Raw genomic sequence first — 21,866 nt, forward strand, 5'->3', positions numbered from 1 at the left:
GTGTAATTGCATAGACATATTTTTATCATGTTAAATGTGCTCATATCACTTTATTTGCATTATGTGTTTGGAGTTTGAGGGCGCTGGGTCAGAGCGAAGTCAATGGAGATCTATGGGAGAGCTGGAAGTTTTGAGAAAATTTGACGTCATTACGTTGCTTCTGCCCATAACTTCACATTACAGCCCTGACATAAATGTTTATCACACACCTGACCTATTGTGATTCAGCGTGCTAGTTCTCTCTTGCCTAACCCCAAATATCCACTGTCGGCGTGTTACTACCTCAGGCTAATGCATAGATAACAACAGTGCTATGTGCTGTAAGAGTTATGGCTAGTTCAACTTCAAGTCAAACCTTCTGCCAAGCAAGAAAAGAAGCATTAAGATGGAATAATAACAGCAAATGCACCTAACCTTACCTTAACTCTTAACCCTAGCCCAAACTCTAGCCTCAACCCTAACTCTAACCTTAGCCCCAACCCTAACCATAAACTTAACCCTAACCTTAGCCCTAACCTTAACCCTAGCCCTGAAACAAACCTTAACCCTAGACCCAGACCTAACTCTAGACCCAACCTTAACCCTAGCTTTAGCCCTAACTGTAACCCTAACCTCAACCCAAGCCCCAACCCTAACTGTAACCTTAGCTCCAACCCTAACCCTAACATTGTCCTACGTACTCTAGCCCTTACCCTAACCTACCACTGACCTAACCAGACCATTTTCTCAATTTTTTTATGTATTGATTTTTTTTTAATCCAAGATGGTGGACTTCTGGTTTGTAAAGGGGTGTGGTCACAATATCATTTTTTGTTCCTATTGGCATGATGCATCTAGCTACCAAACGTGAGCATTAGAGATGCGCGGATTGCGGTTACAACCGCGGTATCCGCGGTTAATCCGCGGGTCGGGCGGATGACGTGACGAAAAATTATATTTTAATTAAATTCGGGCGGGTGGCGGTTTAACTACTAAAAAAAAAAAAAAAAAAAAAAAAAAGTTATTGTTAGTATTGTTACCTACATCTGAAAAGACGAGTGTCATTGTCTATGCTTGTAGTATGAAGTGTACGTCATGTCCTTAATTAGCCCATTTGACCTCGTTTTTATGTTCTGAAGGTTAAGGTTGTGTCGGGTTATTGATGCCTAAGGTTTACGAGGCACATATTATATGCAGTTTATTTTATTATTTCTAATTTATTTCAGCTGTTTGCCAACACATAAGTGGCTATGGCCATATTTATTTAGTTATGCATATTTTTTCTTGCATATTTCAATTGGAATATAAAGAGGGCATTGCCTGATTTCAATAAAGGTTCATCTGGATGAGATGATTTGTCTATTTTGTTTCGATATCAGATCTATTTTAAAACACGCAGACATTATAGCGTAGACTGCCACTCGGGGGATTTAAAACTTAAAGAAAGACCGATGGAGTGAGGCTATGACTTTGAAATAACATCGGGCAATGGCAGAATGTTCAGAATGTAACAACATCCAACACGAAGGCAAGAAGGTTCAAAAATAGCCTCGTCGGAAAACGTAAATTAATTAGCTGCGCAAGAAAACCAGGTAAGTTTGGGGTTGTTACGGACAATTAAGAATGCGAACATACACGCTGAGTGAATTTTGGAATGAATGAGCTATAGAGTTTGCATTTTTATCGAGGCTCCTTAGTTTGTTTGCTGTATGATTGTTCTAAAATCTAAAATCAATCGGCGGATGGCGGCGGGTGCGGTTTTGAAAACCTTCGGTGCAAAATGGACAGCGGGCGGATGATGAGTTTTGTGTCGCGGTTGCGGATGAAAAAATAGCCCATCCGCGCATCTCTAGTGAGCATCACTTTTTTGATCGAGAACATATCATGAGTATATGTACCAAATTTTGAATATCTGTGACAAAATGTTGCTGTGTGTTTGTGTCTGTTTAATCTGTGATTTGTCATGTCACACTGCAGGACACTCCTCTCGATTACCTCATTATACTGATAATATCTTTTTTTAAATTTAAAGTATAAGTAAAGGTCTACTATTATTAAATAATGTACACATGCTTCTCTTTATGCCAACATCTTTATGAACTGTCACAAGAGACTCATTCTAGAATTTTTAAAAGAAAAGTTACAGTCACACCGCAGGACAGTTGAGTGTTTAATGTTAAAATATAAAGAAACTGAAACACAACTTCATTGTAAAACTATATGTAATTTATAGAATACATAGTTGTGCACAGATGAGTTGAATTTTGTTGGAATAAAAATATCATAGCAAGTCATTTAATGTGATTATGCAAAAGGAGCATCATGTCGAGTACCCAAGTACAAGTACATGTTAAAAGGAACTGTATGTAGCCTGTCCTTTTACAGTTTTAAAACAGTATAACAATCACACCTGAACCCTACCTCTATTAGATTATTGTTCTCAGTATTTGATCTGAACATGTCTCCCTCATATCAGGAGACAAAGATCTTACATCTGTTCTTCAGTGCTCAGAAAAATATCCACTCAGTTAATATTATTATTTACCTGAATGTTTGTCATGGCAACTTGTGACTAGCGACCTTGGACCATTCCAGCATACAGACAGAATTAGTTCTAATGTGAGTATTGGCCCTCATTAAAGGCGTTATCAGTGCACGTAGCGCAGAGAGCTGAGGAGATGGAAGTGTGTTGTGATTGAGCAGAGCAGTGAGAGCCTGAGCCCTGTGCTTCAGCTGTGTACACTGGTCCACAGGCTGATAGTACAGGGCTGTGTGAGGACACACTCACAAAGACGTAGCTCTGCAACTCATATGACTTGTCACCTCCACTTACACAATTCTTTATCATAAGATCTTCAACAAAGTGGGTCACTAGGGTGCAGTTAGATGGAACTGCATTGTTCCACTCATTTGGAAACTCGTTTGAAATGACCAAAATGATTCTAATGAAGATGTAAGGGGGTTAAAAACACACTGCTGCATGACATAACAAGGTGGAACAGAGTGTTTTCTGTGTGTGAATGAAACAAAACAAAACACCAGGTATGTTTGTGATGAGGAAAAAAACAGATCAGGAACTACTGTAATAATAATAATAATAATAATAATAATAATAATAATAATAATAATAATAATAATAATAATAATAAATAAATATAAAGCATTAGTCTTATATATAGTGCTTTTATATAGTGCACTCAAAGTCACTTTGAGGGGAAGGAGGAAAGTTCATCCCTTTTTTTGACTACACTCTGTATGTGTTCGTTCATAGTTTTGGTGCCTTCAGTGAGTAACTAGGAAGAAACAACAGGTTTATGAATATCCTTCAAGATAAATAAAGTATTTATCTATAGATCTATAATTTAAACAGAGCTGGAGGACAGGTCAGAATTCTGTGGTGGAATTGAACTGTTGAAGTGTCAGACTGCGGATTTCTTCACGTGGTTTATGGTTAATATCTCTGTAATTACTGGGCCTATCCACATAAAATATGAATAAGTTGGAATTTTGGATATTTCAAAAACAGAGAAACTCCCAAAGAGTCATGTAAGCCTATGCCCTCCAACTAAAATTAGGGCATCAAATTCTGAATGCAACCTTTTCTAAACCATCACCATAACATCTCTCCCAACAGGCAGATGAGGAAGTTATTGATTGGTTAAACATTAGCTCTGTGAGAACAGTCTCCCTCGAGCCTCAGATGCTGCTCTGTGAGAGGAGGGGGTCAGTATATGGAGTATAAAAGGCCAGCAGGACTCTGCTCTGGTCGCTAGAGTGGACACGATGGTGCTGCTCGGGATCTGTGTGGCTGTGGCCGTGTTTTTGGAGGCCGTCTCGGCTGCTTCTGTAAGTCATTTGGATTAAAAAAAAATATTTTATGTAAATTTTTTTTAGATTTTAAATTTAAAATAAATTTATTTAGAATAATTTCTTTAGAGTCAGGACAAAACATGTTTACAATTCTACATTTACGAGTTAGACATCTTGTAGAGTAGAGTAAGTTGGTGGATCTGTCAACATCAACTTAAAATGTCAACTTCATCACACATTCAACTTGACACTCAAACCTGTAACTTGTGCTTTATGCTATTTTAAGTATGTTATCTGCAACTTAAACTGTGAAATGGTGTTTCAACCCGTTTATAAGTTCACAAATAACAGTTTAGGGAAGCCAGGTGCTAAATTATGAGGGCAAATTAGCTGATGTGTACCAAGAAACTGCCACATGACGGATTGCTCTACCATATGGAAGCGATGCCTACGGTGACTGCTACCTGCAACAGGCGCACCTCCTCCCTCCTCCCCTGCACTGTGTGGACCCCTCAGTCTCTGCTGTCAGGACCTGAAGATGACAGGCAGATGTGTGAAAGCTCAGTTTGATGGACAGGGCAGCTGAAGGTCACTTTTTTTCCTCTGGCACAACAATATTTTTAGGCTATTTGAACTGTGAATTAGCAAATAAGTGAAATAATAGACTATAACAGAATGTATTTTTACTTCACATCACTTTTAGTGATGATTGAACTAGAACTGTTTAGACCTAAGCTGGCTCACACCAGATTGATATGTGTGTTACTCTGAATAGAGTTCTACACATCGATCTGGGATGGCTCTCAACAAAAGTAATTGGAAAATGTCAAACATCATGACGATAATTTTAATCTTGAAGCCTTGAAGCGTCACAACAGCGGAACAAGACGAAAATTCAAACTTTAGTTTCATCCAGTTGAGAGAAAAGCACAGACATCATCCCTGTCCACAAACACACAAAGGATTTACCTTGTGCACATTTTTCACAACCTAAATAGTCCTGTAGTATTGATGCTAAAATGGACTGAAGTAGGTCTGCAGGCGTTGCCATGTTTGTTTTGGTTCGTTTGGGCCCTTCACCTTCGGCTGCCTCACAAACCTCAATGCTGCAACCCTACGTGATTGGTGCGGCAACCCTATGGAGGCAGCGGGGGACCAGCCTTCTGCAGTAAATGTGTATATGTACTTGCTTTTCCAATGAGTATTTGGTAAGAAAACAAACAAACAAACAAACAAAAAAATACAGTTTTGCATTATTTCATTATTGCTCATGATTTGGTTTCTGGAGGAAAATGGGCACTGCCTCTTATCCATCTTTAATTGTATTAAGTTTTGTATTAATTCCAACTGCTTCACATTAGGATAAGCAAATGAAATGACACTCAGTGTAAATAACATGTATTTTTACTATGTTATACTATACAGGTGACATGACAAAGACAGAAAAGTTGACACGGAGCAGAATGAACATGTTTTTTTGCATTAGTTACTTCTCTGTAGTACAGTTTAAGGTGCATACAAGAACAGTTACATTATTTTGTGTTTTTAAAGCTAATGTTAATTTAATTTTGTCCTAATAAGAACACGGTTAATTGAAGTGTAATTACCATGTATGTATTAAGCAAACAGCGTAGCTGCTGATAGAAATAGAAATAATTTCTTTGAGCCTGAGTAACCAATTATTCCTGCAGAGATTTAGATGATCATCTTATTAGGATTTTGAAAATGTCTGACATAGTTGACAAAAAGATAGAACTCTTCAAAATTTACATTTATGTCAAAATTTTCTCAAAATACATGAAATACTTCCAGATAACAACTCCGATATATTGTGCTCTAAATTCAAATTTCCACAAATTGTGGTGTTTTAGAGAGAACCTGTTTTACATACTGACTTTAGACATGTCTATCTCTATGGAGCCAGCTCCAGAGCATGTTAAAGAATCTATTCTGTGGAAAGGCAACCCGACATACCTAGAAGGAATGTTTTCCAAGGCAATTAATACACGTGCAATTGAATCATAGATTATTTCGATGTCAAAACAATAACACTGAAACAAGCAGGTGGCAGAACCCTCATCAGAAAAGTGACACACTAAAACCTAAAATCTGTGATATTTTCATATAGTTTAGGTTGTAATGAGCTGTTTTCCCTGTACAGCTGGGTGTGGTTTCCACGGAGGGCGGCTTGGTGGAGGGGGAAAACATCCGCCTGGCCTACCAAAGGCACATGGATATTTTCAAGGGAATTCCCTTCGCTGACACCCCCGGACGCTTTGAGAAACCCAGACGCCATCCAGGCTGGGATGGTGAGCACACACTAATGCTCCTCTATCACAGGAACATACAAGTTATTGGCTTTACAAATGTTTTTAACATGTGAAGTGTATGAGGAAAAGTGTAATTTTCTTGATCCAGATTTTACATTCACTATAACTGGCCAATATTTAATTTAACAACTCTCCATATTCTTTTGGCATATCAAATGTATGATTTACATTTTTTTTTCATGTCATTTGATTGTGTCTGTTTCCTCAGGTGTGTTGAAAGCTCAAGACTACAAACCTCGCTGCCTTCAGTTGAATATGCTCATGACAGACACCAGAGGCTCTGAGGACTGCCTCTACCTCAACATCTGGGTCCCTCACCGCGCAGAAGGTAAACAGCAGCAAATGTACTTGCATTTGGGTTTAACTTCCAGGCCACCTACACCTTTCTATGCAAATGTTTCTCCCTGTGTCTGGGTCGCTTACCTCAGAGCACTCTGGTTTCCCTCATCAACCCAAAACATGCAGAGTAAGTAAAATGCTCCATACTCAAGGTAGCCCTGACTAAGCCCAGCTCAAAATCTGATGAGGTGTCCAGGGGCATTGAAAGATGTGTCAGATTTAAAGCATAGAGTATAAAATAAAGTTTACAATTGTACAATTGAAGTTTATAATAGAGGCAGAGAACAAAGCCCACTCGGACTTTATGTCCACAACCTCCCCTGAGATTTGGGAGAAGCTCTCGCAGAGGTGTGAGTTGAAGGTCGCCTTGACAGAAGGCTCTGACAGACATTCCCAAAAGACCCTCATGATACGCTTGGGTCTGTCAGGTCTTTCTGGCTTCCTCCTCTGCCAACTCACCACCAGGTGATGATCAGTTGACAGCTCTGCCCTTCGCTTCACCCAAGTGTCCAAGACATGCGGTCGAAGGTCAGAAGACGCAACAACAAAGTCGATCATCGACCTATGGCCTAGGGTGTCCTGGTGCCACGTGCACTGATGGACACCCTTGTGCACGAACATGGTGTTTGTTATAGACAAGCTGTGACTAGCACAAAAGTTCAATACCAGAACAGCACTCAGGTTCAGATCAGGGAGGCTGTTCCTCCCAATCACCCCTCTCCAGGCATCACTGTCATTGTCCACATGGGCATAGAAGTTTCCCAGTAGAACAAAGAAGTCCCTGGTCGGTGCACTATCTAGTACCCCTCCCAGGGACTCTAAGAAGGCTGGGTACTCTGCACTGCTGTTCGGCCCATAAGCTGACGCAACAGTAAGAGACCTATCCCCAACCTGAAGGCGCAGTTACACAACACTCCAGCAAAACACATGGTGGCTGAGGTGTGGGGCAATGAGCAGGCCCACACCTGCTTGCTGCCACGCCCCACGGGTAATGCCAGAGAAGTGGAGAAATGGATGCTCCTGTGGGTGGTGGGTCCACAGGGTGATGGTCCCACGTTGCTTCCTCGGGCTTACCCTAGACCTGGCTCCAGGATGGAGCCCAATTAACACCAATCTGGGCGACGTCACTGGCCTCTGTGTGTTGCTCGTCATAGGGGGCTTCTGAACTGCTCTTAGTCTGACCCGTTCCCCAGGAACTGTTTGCCTTGGGTGACCCTACCAGGGGCATGAAGACCCCAATAACATAGCTGCTAGGATCATTCACTCAAACCCCTCCGCCACATTAAGATAGTGGTTCAAGGAGAGGTAAGTTGACCGGTAGTGACAGGCCAAGCGCGCTGGAGTCCAAGTGGTCATAGAGGCACAAAATAGGGGTTGGGAAGAGTTTGGCGAGGCCATGGAGGAGGACTGTCGGTTGGCGTCAAAGAAATTCTGGCAAACTGTCCAATGCCTTCGCCAACACTGTTTGAGCTGTTCACCTTAACTGGGATGTTGTCGAATGTAAGTCAATGGGAGCCAGGGTCAGTATGCGCCATGTGGACTGCAGGGTATTTGGAACTGGTGCAAAATTGTCAAACTCAGAGAAACAAGATGTGTACAGTGTAGGAAAAAAAGTATGTTTTCGTGAAATTAGTCTGTCACCTTACTTCATCCATCATCCTTGAATCTCTCATCTACAACTTGTGATGTAATTTTGTTGCATGAAATGACACAGGAAAAAATCCAATTGTCTGACAAAATATTAACATATTCCTATATTTAAACATACACACGACACTTCTCAGCCCTCAGTATAAACTCTAACTCTATAAAACTGCCACTTGTTTCAGTCTCCTCCAACCTGCCTGTGATGGTGTGGATCTATGGAGGGGCCTTCCTGGTGGGGGGCTCCATGGGGGCCAATTTCCTGGACAACTACCTGTACGATGGACAGGAGATCGCAGACAGGGGGGATGTCATTGTGGTGACTCTGGGATATCGTGTGGGACCCCTGGGCTTCCTGAGCACCGGACAGTCTGATCTCCCTGGTGAGACTTTTTCTTTCTGACCTGGATATCCCTATTGTTTTCTTTGTTTGTTTTGATTTAGGTTTGAGGATGGAGTTGTAAATAGGAGATAGATGATGTTTGAGGCCTCCATTTCTTTTTAAGGAAGGATTCTCTTTCTTAACAAAAATTGCTTTTTTAACTCCCTTCTCAAGTCAGTTCTTTTCTCTGGTTAAAATCTGTACCTCACTATCGTCAAGGGAGTGGCCCGTGGCTTTTAGGTGGAGATGTACAGCAGACTGAAGTCCACTGCTGCTCTCTTGTCTGTGTTGGTTCATCCTCATGTGAAGTGGCTGTTTTTTCTAATGTAGTGCTCACTGCAGTCTTCACTAAACTCAATGGAGTAGACCACATTGCTTTGTTTGTGGCTCAGTGTTTTGTCCTTTGAGTGGATCAGATTTTGTCATAAAGTGAAGTATGAGGTATAGACCTGTTATAGTTTAATACTTCTTGTCAGTTATCTTACTATTATATTTAACGTTTCATGTATTTCATATTGTTTAAAACCATTAAATGGCTGTGAAATTATGTAGTGAAAAAAACTGTCAAAAACATATGTAATACATATTAAGGCCTTATCATTTGCAGTAATGAATTCTGAAGTTATGGCCTAATACAGTTATTTATGGTGTGTTTCTGAATAAAAGCAGTAGCCTCCAAAATGAGCAGAGCAACAGTCAAACAGGAGAAACCTCACTGTTCCTCCTCTCACTGCTTTACATAACCCATGCACAGTGCTCACTGTTGGTGGGACGTCCTGTTAATATAATGGTTTGTGATCTTCAGGAAACTACGGCCTGTGGGACCAGCAGGCTGCCATCGCCTGGGTGCACAGGAACATCCGCTCGTTCGGAGGAGACCCCAACAACATCACCCTCTTTGGAGAGTCTGCAGGGGGCGCTAGTGTCAGCTTCCAGGTTTGCTCCATCTTTTATTGTTTCTGTTGGTTTATCATAGAGGTGCTCAGATGGTGATTTTTGAGGCCCATTGTCTGATCGCCTAAAACCAATATGGACCACTACCACAGACTGTATAAAGAAGTGGACTAAGCGAGTGTGATCCCACCCATAGCCATTGGTTCCACTCAAATGAAGCTTTCGATGCTAACACTTACAGGGGAGAATTTGGAGCCTCTAAATTATGAATATTATAAATAGGATCATGCAGATCAGGTTCATACAAACATTTTAAGACCAAAATGACAAGGGTCACAAGAGCAGTTACAAAGAGACACAATACTCCAATGTAAGTCAATCGGAGCCAGGGTCAGAAGGAGCTGGAAGCAGCTAGTGCCTTACCTATGTTCATTTATATATACAGTCTATGCTTACAACAGACACGGCCAATACCAATCACACTGGCTTTGATATAGTTGACTTTTTTAAAGAAATAAACAATAAGGTTGTAATAATATGAAGTTTGACCAAATCTAAGTAACCCAAGAGTTGTTGGCAAGTTCATCCAATAATGTGCATCTGCCCATCAACAGCATGAGTTCATTTGAATATATATTGTGATACTGATAATTTGCAACATATTGTGTAGCCCTTGCAGTAGTTTAGCTTTTTATTTTTATTTTTATTGACATTCATATTGATTGATATTTTGTTGTTTCATAACACTAGAATATTGTTGACAGTCATAGTAATAATATTAATAATAATAATAATGCATCAGTTTTATATTGTGCTTTTTTGGACACTCAAAGATGCTTTACAGAGCATTATTCATTCACTTCATACCCAGTGGTGGTAATCTACTACTGTAGCCACAGCTGCCCTGGGATAGACTGACGGAAGCGAGGCTGCCAATCTGCGTCATCTGCCCGTCCGACCACCACCATCACTCACGCACACACACCACTTTCATACTAGGCAATGAGGGTGAAGTGCCTTGCCTAAGGACACAACAACAGCTTTTTACGACTGGCACCCCCCTGTGGTACCTGATTTTCCCAGTGTCTCCCATCCAAGTACTAATCAGGCCCAGTCCTGCTGAGCTTCTGAGACCTGACGGGATCAGGCTTTGACAAGCTGGCATGGCCACAAGTAGTCCCCAGTCTTTGATGAATGTTTGTTTTTGTGACAGACCCTGACTCCACACAACAAGGGCCTGATCCGTAGAGCCATCTCTCAGAGCGGAGTGTCCCTGTGTCCCTGGGGTGTCATCAAGAACCCACGCAAGGTTGCTGAGGAGGTGAGAGCACATTGCAGTCAATATCTTATTGCTAACAAACTAGGGATGCACTGATACTGATAATGTTTATATATTGATTTCTGTATTATTCATCTCATTTCCAAAATACATCAATTAGTTCTGTTCATATTAAGTGATAGTTTTTTTTCCATTAAACCAGAATGTTATTATTATTATTATTATTATTATTATTAATTCATGCAGATCGATATTAGAGCAAAACAGCATCAGCAAACAATACTGGTTTCACATGACACAAACCATTAATGTAAACAATAAATAGTTTTAGACCCAATATAGACCCTTGTGGAACTCCACAGTCAGTAGTTCTCCCATGCTTACATATTGTTTTCTGTCACTCAGATAACTTTTGAGCCACTGTAAAGTGATGCCCCTAATCCCATGTCGCTCTGGTTTCTTAACTAGAATGGCATGTTCAATATTGTCAAAAGCTTTGGTCAGATCCACAAAGACTTCTATTGCATTTATTTTTTAACTAAGGAAGTTGTGATTTGCTGAACTCTGTCAATGAGTGCTAAGGATGTTGATCTATTTGCCCAAAATCCATACTGTGGATTTGACAGTACCCTTTTCTTTACTTTGTGCATGAATTGTGAAAGTAGGCCGCGCTATAATTAAATTGCATACATTATATGATAAAATAATGAATTAGATATACTACTGTAATAGAAGCCCTGTAAAAATAATGTCTGGTATCTAGGGATGGGACGATGAATGGTATTAAGGTATACCACGGTATTGAAATGCCACAGTATCGATACTGTGAGTGTGGGCTTCTGCTGGTATTGACACCTCATTAATTTGACATGGAGCACCCATGGTGTGGTCTGGAATAAACACGCATGGAGTTAAGAGCTAACCTGCTAGCCTTCATGCTAAAAGTATAATAGCTCCTGTACACGCACGGAGTTAAGAGCTAGCCCACAAGCCTTCACGCTCAAAGTACAATAGCTTAAAAGTGTCTGGGTATCAGACATCTATACTAAAGAAAGGAGGCCCGCGCTCTGACTCTGCCAAATAGTGTTCCACTGCATTAACGGGACTCACAGGCTGTACTCCTTCACTCCCAGGGGCATAAACACTGGATAAACTGCGCTAATTTCATGTGTGTACTAATGGCCCTGTCACACCTTGATGATTTAGCCAGTGTATGCCGACATACCAGAATTTCCCTAAAACGCTGTCATATGCTGAACTATCGATGTTTTTTTTTTTAATCAATTTTGGGCGTACACATAGCATATTCATAATGAGTAGGACGTGTGCATGATGCATTAGTAACTTATATAGAATGTTTCGATAACTTATAGATACCAACTAATGCTCAGTGTGTTGCCTGCATCCACAACTTATGCTAGGGTGACCAAAGGTCCGTTTTTCCCCGGACATGTCCGTATTTTGCGTCCTGTCCTGGGCGTCCGGGTTTTTTTTTTACAAAGTGATGCAAATGTCTGGGTTTTCAGTACCGTTCATTAGGGGCATTACAGTCAGTCAGCCTGCAACATACCGAAGCACAAATGCACATTTAACAATGACTTGTACAAGAAATTCTCCGTTTTTCCATCCCGGTCGGGACAAGTGGGAGGCCAAGTGCACAGGTTGTGAGGTGAGAGTAGGTGAAATCCGCGAAGTAGTCAACTTTATATTTTACAATTATTCTATCTGTTTTAAGGCTGTAAAACCCCTCAGTACACACTTTATAAACTCTTCTCAGACAGGGCAGGTGCAACCCTTTTTACTTCCTTCTTGAAACTTATTGCTGCTGTCATCCTTTTGTTATTTTCCTCCTTCTTTATGTAACGAACTGAAGATTAATTTATTCCGTAATGGAGCCTTCAGTGCAGAGTCCTGCAAGGGTCCTTTTTTGGAGACCCCCAGTACAACACCGCAACCGCACAGGACAGGACTGCACCTGCCCATTAACCAGAGATTATATCAAACTTTTGCGCTGCCTACGCCACGAACTGAACCAAGACTAACCTAGGACTGATTCCAGGACTGAAGAGGAGGACTAATCCACAACTAAACTAGGACTAAAACAGGACTAAACTAGGACTGAAACAGGACTCACCGTCAGGACAGGCTCGGAGGTGACCACAGGAGAAAGGACCGATGGAGAGCTCCGCACCTCACGGAGGTAAACGCGGCAATTGCCCGATCGTGCTTTGCGACTGCTCGGCGTTCTCTCTCTTAAGTCCAAGATTAGTCCTGGTTTAGACCTGGTTTAGTCCTGACCCACCCATGTGTAATTACTACCCGCCTGTAATATACAATACGCATTCATACCCTGTAAAAAAAAAAAAAAAAAAGCCCCCCCCTCCCCCCAAAGATGTCCGGGTTTTCACAAACGGAAATATGGTCACCCTAACTTATGCATAGTGCATGGCCCTATGTTATCGCCTATAAAAAAAAAGGCTGCTGCTTGACAATTTAAATCATAGCTGCATTAGATATCACAGTAGAAACATTATTAATAAGCGTCACGCTGAAGAAAACTCCTGGCTCTATTGGCACGCAATAGGTACAGTGAGTTTTCGCCACCTATTCCAACATCCCTTCATTCCGACATCCCAGCCTTTAGACAACTCGGTATTATAACATGCCTCTATTTAGATATGCCAGTTTTCCAATCTTTTTGGGATTGCTATTCCGATACGCCATATTTTACGTCTCTTGCTGTCCATGATGCTGAATGCAGCAGATTGATTGATAGGTCGGTAGGTATAGAGCGGCAGGATATGTCTGCAGACCACAGGCTGTAAAGTTGTGAGCGCGATCGCGTCAGCTGTTTTCTGTCTAGAGTAAAACCAGTCGCTTTGAGACTCTTAACTGTTCTGCACTTCTAGTTTAGATACAAGACAAAACTGTGTTATTATTTGTGAAATGTGAGGCAGTACTTCAGATACATGGTTTTTAAAGCATAAAAGATTGGAGATAAAGTCCACAGGAAATAGAATCATTATCGCTAATCTGCAGCTTCACACACATGCTGGTTGTAAACAAACACATGTGCGACTCTTGCCTTTTTACTTTCAAAGAACGACTCAAATGGATTAATAGCGCGGTTTTGTGGACTGGATGTCATTATTTGCGGAGAACAAATTCTATGGATAATGCTGGGTGAGTAATAAAGTCTTCTCATTGAGCTGGTTCAATTTAGGATTTATTTAGGCTATATGATGTTCTTCACAGATCGCCTACATGACGCGCTTTTTTAAAATGCAAATGACTGTTTCCCACGCCATTATACAGTAGCTAAAAGTTCGAAACACGTTCAGTAAGTTCTGTGGTCTTCTGGGGCATGTCAGATACATCTGCATACGTCAATATGCGTTAGAGGTAAGTTTGACATAAGTTACACACAGGTTCAAAGCATGTTATTCATAAGTTACTAGACATTATCTCAACGAATTTGGACTTATTCACACACGTTAATTGTAAGTTACTTATGTGTGTCAACGATTGCATAATGTACCTACAACTTATGGCCCACGTATGCAGGACGTATAAGCATGTGCAGACATACATTGAGAAATTTTAAGCATGCTGAAAATTTTTTGACGACCTTGTTGTATGATGACGTATGCCAGCGTGCTTCAGTGTGCTCAGAACTTATACAAAACTTAGCTATAACTTATCTGACGTACGCCAGCGTATTTACCAAATTTTTCATACGTCAGCATATGCTGGCTAAATCGTCAAGGTGTGACAGGACTATCAATATATAATAATAACAACAATAAAAGGTCTGTGAAACATGTAGTGTCCTTTGCGGTGAGAAAATGTGCCCTTAGAGGCAACAATTAAAGTGAATATCTGCGTATCAAAAGCGAAAATCAAAAGCACATGACCTTGTAAAAGATGTGTTGAGAGTGGAACCATCTTTGTCCTCGTTGTTTTCTTCTGTTTTCTCCAATCAATATCATATAATATATAATATATGTCAGTATTTACAGAATGTTGCTCTGTATCCAGCATGAACGAGCAATTGTCAAAATTGTTCAAGAATGACATTCCTGTCACCAAAGGGCCTATTTTGAAAAGGACTGTCTCACTTAAAAAATAAAGGAGGAGGCTTTTTTCTTATTAAAAAAAAATGCAAATTAATGACCTAAGTCATTTATAGTTTAATATTAAATGCCTTAAGCATAATATGTCTTCTTTAAAGAAACCATATGTAACATCTTGATTTTTAATACAATAAACATGATCTAACTGTGTTCAAAGATATAAGGTAAACATGTTCAAATCAAATATAACTTTTACTGATAACAAGTATAATGCTGATTTATTCTTAATTAGAAAATTCTTGGACATGATGACCATTTTATAATCTGGTGTGGTCCATCTATATAACGAGAAAGAGAAAAAACTTGTATTTGTCCTCTATCTTAAAGTACTGACAACTCATAGTTCATAGTAATACTGTATGTATGTATGTATGTATGTATGTATGTAACATTTTTTAAACTCTAAGTACAGGCTAGTTCCGTTGAAATTCCAGTTGTATATTTTCATTCCAAAACCTTACTCTCTTTGTGTGTGTATCAGGTGGCTCTGAAGGTGAACTGTCCAACTGACAGCAGGATGGCGGCCTGTCTCAAGATGACTGACCCTGTGGCCATCACCATGGCTGGGACCCTCAACATTCAAAGCTCCCCTTCCCGTAATTCATATTTGTTATATTTTTGCCATTATTTTACAACAATCCTTAGTTAAGTTTTATTTATTTTTATTTTATTTTTTATTTTAGGTTTCTGACTTTACTACAGATACAGATTACTGGTAGAGCTACAGGGCAGTTCATTGTAGTTTGAGAGCTGGAATAATTTCCCAGACTGCACTGTTAAATTTCTCAATTTCTGATAATAACCATGTTTGTACTTTCAACCATGTTACATTGTCAACTTATCAAATTCATACTTGAAGTTGAATTATACTTCATTCACGCTAGTGTCATTAATCCATCAATACAAAGTCATTTTCTATGAGCATTCAAAAATGTTTGCATTTTGCCTGGATTGTGATGTCATAGGTAGAATTCTGGACTTCTGCTCTGTTTTTAAGTCACTAAACCATCATTAGACTGTGATCCAATTATGTTCATAGTGAACACACTGGATGTGTGTAAAATATACTATATTTTTGACAGAAAGTTCATTCCTAATCCAAAGTGTGTCCACATGTAGAGCCTGTGGTGGATAACCTGGTTCTGTCTGCGGTGGTGGATGGAGACTTCCTGCCAGACCACCCCTCAAATCTGTTCCACAACGCTGCTGAGATCGACTACATCGCCGGGGTCAATGACATGGACGGACACATCTTCACTGCACTGGACATCCCCTCGATCAACTCCATGCTGGTGGATACGCCCATGTGAGTTAGGCTATTGACTATTTATAGGTTTCAGCCAGGGCTGCACAATATTGGAAAAAGATTAAGATATTCAATATGGGTGCTATGTACATCAATTCAATCCATTTATTTTATGTTTATTTTTGTATAGCCAAAAATCACAATGGCAGTTATGTCACAGGGCTTCACAAAATTGCTGATTTAATCAATAGAAAGTTAGAAAGTCAAACAATGAAACAGTCATTTCTGTTTATTAACAGACAAGCAGATTAACCAGCAGTCACAGGAAACAAGGAAATGGACAACTTTTCCAGAGCTTCCCCAGTCCTTAGACCCAAGTAGTATTTAGAAAACATGCACTTTAAGGGTGCGCTCACACTAGCCCAACCTTTAGCAAGTTTTCATGCAATGTCGGTACATTTATTTTATTATTATAACTTAATTTAAAAGTACCTCTGAGACAAGGGAGCATCCTAACACATACAAAATCAAATCATACACACGATAAACAAGCATGTGCCTTCTAGGCCCAAGACTGGCAATAATTTCCTCTTTTATTTTGTGCTGCTCTCGTCTGTCTGCTACAGTGAAGACCTGAAGACACTGCTGGGCTCATACACCAAAGACAAAGGTAAGGCTGGCATGGAGACAGCTTTCTCCACCTACTCCGCCAGCTGGGGCACCAGTCCGAACCGCGAGACCATCAAGAAGGCCGCCGTGGCCATCGGGACAGACTACATCTTCCTGGTGCCCACTCAGGCTGCTCTGTACCTCCACGCCCAACATTCCACGTGAGAACAATTTTAAATCTTATAAAAGTCAGGATATCCATCCTCCTCCAGTCAGGTTTGTGGAGATGCAACTTTGACAACAAAAGTGACTTCTCAGAGTAGTTTTCATTCACCATACTTCTTCCTGAGTAATATTTGAAAGTTTAACAGTACTTGATTAAAAGTTATAGTTATCTTTTCCTTGGCTGAGACTGACAAAAACTTTATACTGACAATATAAAATGATAGTAGTAGTTTAATACCGTTTAATTTTTACTTGATTAATTTCTTTGAACATTACTATAGTTCTAATTAAGTTATGCTATTTTTAAGTAATAATACTAATCTTTATAGATAGTAATCAATGTAAGCTCATTATCTATTTGTTGTGTCCCTCTATAGAACTGGCCGCACATATTCGTACCTGTTCTCTGAGCCGAGCCGCATGGGGGGACTGATCACGCCCTACCCCGACTGGATGGGAGCAGACCATGCGGACGACCTGCAGTACGTGTTTGGGAAGCCCTTCTCCACTCCTCTGGGGTACTGGCCCAAGCACAGGGACCTGTCCAAATACATCATCGCATACTGGACCAACTTCGCCAAAACTGGGTATGAACTCTGCTCATGTCATCTAAAAGGTGCACTGTGGAACAAAAAAATTACTTTATAATGAGTATGTCATTATTATTTTTTTATTCAACCCCCTGGTCACCTTAAAAATTAAGCGACATTCATCACCTCATTCATTTCAGGTCATATTTTGAGCTCTCATCCTCCTCCTCATATTGACTGTTGAGATCCACTTCTTCAGTCATCTGTACAACAGCACCAAGAGTCTCCTCTTTACTTTAGCCTCTTCTCATTTTCTGATCCAAAATGGATGTTGTGAAAATGACCTGGTCAGCTCTTAGTCTTTATTTAGACCTTGACACATCAAAAATATAATCAATATATCTACAGACTTTGCATTGGCCAATCAGAGGGGAGATACTATTGTTTGAGGGATAGTTGTTTGACACTGATAGTTGTGTGTTCACCCAGGTGCCACAGGGGGGCAGTCACAGGGTCACATTGTCTGTCCTGGACTCTCATACCATGTTTACTTTCAGATAAGAACAACCAGACCAGCTTTTTCCCATTTCTGTTAGAATTCATCTTATTATACTGTTTTAGTCATGCCATGCATTTATAATGGAAGTCAATGGGAATATGGCATTTTTTCCCCCACACATAATGCTCTTCCTTTCAAAATAAAATAATGGACCATTTTTTTCCACCATAAATTATTGACATATTCTAAGCTGTAATAAATTTAGCTCAAGTTTCCCAAGTCACTCTTTTAATTTTGAAAATATCACATTAAAAAAATAAAATAACATTTTTAAGTTTACTTCTGGAGTACTTTTATGGCAAAACAGCCCTATAATGTAAATACATGAATACATACATAAAGGCACATGCGTGAGTAGTAGAAGTACATGAAGAGATCTGATTGAAAATTCAACTATGTGGATTTTCTGGCCATTTAAAAATGGCGAAATTAAAAACGTACCCTTTTCTTCTAACCATCAGAAATCTTCTAGCCATCAAAAATCATGGTGGCATTTTAAAATTTTACTCAATCCATGAAATTTTGGAAAGTTTACCACAAAGTGAACACAACACAGCCAGAACTATTGATGTTTTAGAAAGAAAAAATTGCTGCATTGGAACTTCTGGTGAGCGTTCTTGTGCATTTTTCAAGTTCAGGAGTACCAGTTGAACACAGCTAAAGTATCAATAAGATGTGCTTTCCCTGTCAGTTTGCATGGGTTCTTTGACTACAATTTCACAGTCTTAGAACATGGCCACTTTACCATGACGATATTTGTGATACAGAGAGGGGCGACAATATTCCAGTGTAAGAGCGTGGGAGCCAGGGTCAGTAGGGGCTGGAAACACTTGCATGCAGACTTTCTAGTTGGAACGCCGCAGCTAGTGGGTTAGCTATGTCCATTTACTATATATACTGTCTATGGTTTCAATTATAATTCACCAATGAAACCTCTTAAGATCTAGAACCCTTTAAAAACTTTTCTCCTTGTTCCTCCTCAGAGATCCAAACCAGGGTGGCTCGGCGGTCCCTGTTGCTTGGCCGGAGTTCCAGAGTGGTGGAGACAAGTTCCTAGAGATCCGCAACGACATGGGCCAGGGCTTTGTCCACCAGAATATGAGAATGCGCTTTGTGACCTTCTGGACCAGTGTGCTGCCCAGTCTGCCCACCATTACTAAGTCTGAATAAAACTGATCTACCCATCTATACACCATATTCACCAATAAACAGTGCAACACATTACTACCTCTTTGTGTTCTTTTTGAATACTATGACCTTAAGAATATTGCCTATTACCAAATGTTATCACAAAATTTTTGTATAAACTACTGTGATCAGTGAATTCAACCGATTGACTTTTAAGAAGGTAGACAATAAACAAACATACTGCATTACATCATCAAATCCTAGAACATGAATGTAACCTATTCTAAACAGTGTATAACAGCAACAGAATATAAGAACTTGCAGATATGAACAGGTTACTGAACTGTCTTACACAGTGGTTAAATATTACCACTGTGGAAAAAGTGCCCCCTAGAGGCGGAGGCTGCCTCTGCTACCTCGGTAAGTCTTCTGGATGTTTTTAATTGTATCTGTAAATTAGAATTATAAACTGAAACATAATTTTGAATTTTAAAAATATTTTTTAGTATTTTCCTAGTTTGTGTTCTATATAGGTTGTGATCAAGGATAGTGTAAATGTAATTAATTATTATGCTTAAGCTGAAATTTAATGGGCTGTAACTTTTCTGGTAGGGGTACACCATCTGCTTGTTTCCATGGAGAGTTTGCTTTGCCTAAAATGGAACTATATGGAACTAGACTTATCTATGTGAACTGCACCAGACTGTGTTACCAATCACCTCGGCTCAACACGGCGAGCAGCACTCTCGTGCCCATCTCTCCTGAACTGGCCTATATAGTATACATTATATGAACTTTTTTACAGTAAAATAAAATGTACCTGCATGAAACAGAACATACTGGTCAGGATACCTCAGCTAAACACGGCAAGCAGCACTCTACATGGATAGCAAGTCACATTAGCATCTAAAAGTTAGCTTCTTTCACGACATGTTCTAAGTCAATTACTGTGTAATAACTCAAAGATCGTACAAAATATTACCTCATAAATGTTCCAGATGACATAAATAAGATGTACAATTAGGTTCTGATCATATAATAAATAATTAAACAGAAATACACAATTTATACCGACAGAGCTAAAATCAGTGATCCAGCTCGTGCCATTCTCTCATGAACTGGAATGTGCTCCTGGCTCCAGTGGCACTTATCACTACCGGTCACAAGAGGTCGCTATTCAACCAAAATGCAATGGAATCAAATACCATGTAATCATTGTTACATCGGGACCTCCAACATGACAAGTTCCCCTGCCCGTAACACTTTCGTTCATTATTTTTCTTTAAAATCATTGTTTTTTTGTTTTTGTTTTATGTATTTATTTTTTTCATCGCTTTCACTTATCCGGGGCCGGGTCACGGGGGCAGCAGTCTAAGCAGGGACTCCCAGACTTCCCTCTCCCCAGACACATCCTCCGGTTCCTCCGGGGGGACCCCAAGGCGTTCCCAGGCCAGCTGAGAGACATAGTCCCTCCAGTGTGTCCTAGGTCTTCCCCGGGGCCTCCTCCCAGTGGGACATGCCCAGAACACCTCCCAAGGGAAGCGCCCAGGACACATCTGCAACAGATGCCCGAGGTGGAGGAGCAGCGGCTCTCCTTCGAGCTCCTCCCGTGTGACTGAGCTCCTCACCCTATCTCTAAGGGAGTGCCCAGCCACCCTGTGGAGGGAACTAATTTCGACCCCTTGTATCCGCGATCTTGTCCTTTCGGTCATTACCCAAATCTCATGACCATAGATGAGAGTAGGAACAAAGATTGACCGGTAAATCTCTCTTCACCACTCTCTTCATCGGTTCGATACAGTGACCACAACTCTGCCGACGCTGCACCGATCTACATGTCAATCTCACGCTGCGTCCTCCCCTCACTCGTGAACAAGACCCTGAGATACTTGAACTCCTCCACCTGAGGCAGGGACTCTCCACCAACCTGGAGAAGGCAAGCCACCTTTTCCCGGTCGAGAACCATGGCCTCGGATTTGGAGGAGCTGATCTACATCCCAGCCGCTTCACACTCAGCTGCAAGCTTCATGAGTTTGCATGTTTCTCCCCATGTCTGGATGGGTTTCCTCTGGGTGCTCCGGTTTCCCCATCAACCCAAAACATGCTACATAGGTCTCCAGAATAGTTGATAGTCAAGGTCAGTTAAATACAATCAATCAATGAACCTGCCCAGGGACTACAGGTGGAAATTAGCACTGATGCTACAACCTGATGTACGATGCATCTCTCCTGTTAAGGTTAATGCAAAAATTGGCCGCTGTCCCTGTCTATAATAATAATATAATAATAATAAAATAAATAAACAAACCGCCCCAATGCACATCCTGGCTTGATGAAGCTAACAGAACAACATCATCTGCAAACAGCAGAGATGAGATTCTGTGGTCCCCAAACCAGACCCCTTCCAGCCCCTGACTGTGCCTTGAAATTCTGTCCATAAAAACAATGAGCAGAACCAATGACAAAGGGCAGCAACTCCCACATAACCTCAAGCACCTGATGGAGGGTGTAGAGCTGGTCCAGTGTTCAATGGCTGTCACAAAAACCACACTGCTCCTCCTGAATCTGAGGTTCGACTATCAGTCAGATTCTCCTCTCCAGTACACCTAGAATAGATTTTACCGGGGAGAGTGAGGAATGTGATTCCCCTGTAGCTAGAACACACCCTCCGGTCTTTCTTAAAAACCCTCACGCTCTCCTCGGGGTCACATAGACCCGAAGAAACTTTTTTTTCCTTCCCGCTCACTTGGGGCGGGTCAATCAGACCCAAAAATTTATT

At 40.6% G+C, this 21,866-nt stretch overlaps 1 protein-coding gene across 1 annotated transcript; it reads left to right on the forward strand.

Moving 5' to 3' along the window:
* The first annotated feature begins 3,761 nt into the window (after positions 1–3,761).
* On the forward strand, positions 3,762–19,172 carry LOC110161179 (bile salt-activated lipase-like). The gene is made up of 11 exons (XM_020925894.2): positions 3,762–3,825; positions 5,951–6,098; positions 6,328–6,447; positions 8,288–8,485; positions 9,290–9,420; positions 10,592–10,699; positions 15,272–15,386; positions 15,910–16,096; positions 16,663–16,866; positions 17,248–17,457; positions 18,943–19,172. Exons 1-11 carry the CDS (start codon positions 3,763–3,765, stop codon positions 19,127–19,129), a joined length of 1,671 nt encoding a protein of 556 aa, XP_020781553.2. The 5' UTR covers position 3,762; the 3' UTR covers positions 19,130–19,172.
* The last annotated feature ends 2,694 nt before the right edge of the window (positions 19,173–21,866 follow it).

The sequence above is a fragment of the Boleophthalmus pectinirostris genome, unplaced genomic scaffold (assembly GCF_026225935.1).
Source record: "Boleophthalmus pectinirostris isolate CB_2022bp ecotype Guang Dong unplaced genomic scaffold, ASM2622593v1 HiC_scaffold_18, whole genome shotgun sequence".
NCBI classification, from domain to species: Eukaryota; Metazoa; Chordata; class Actinopteri; order Gobiiformes; family Gobiidae; genus Boleophthalmus; species Boleophthalmus pectinirostris.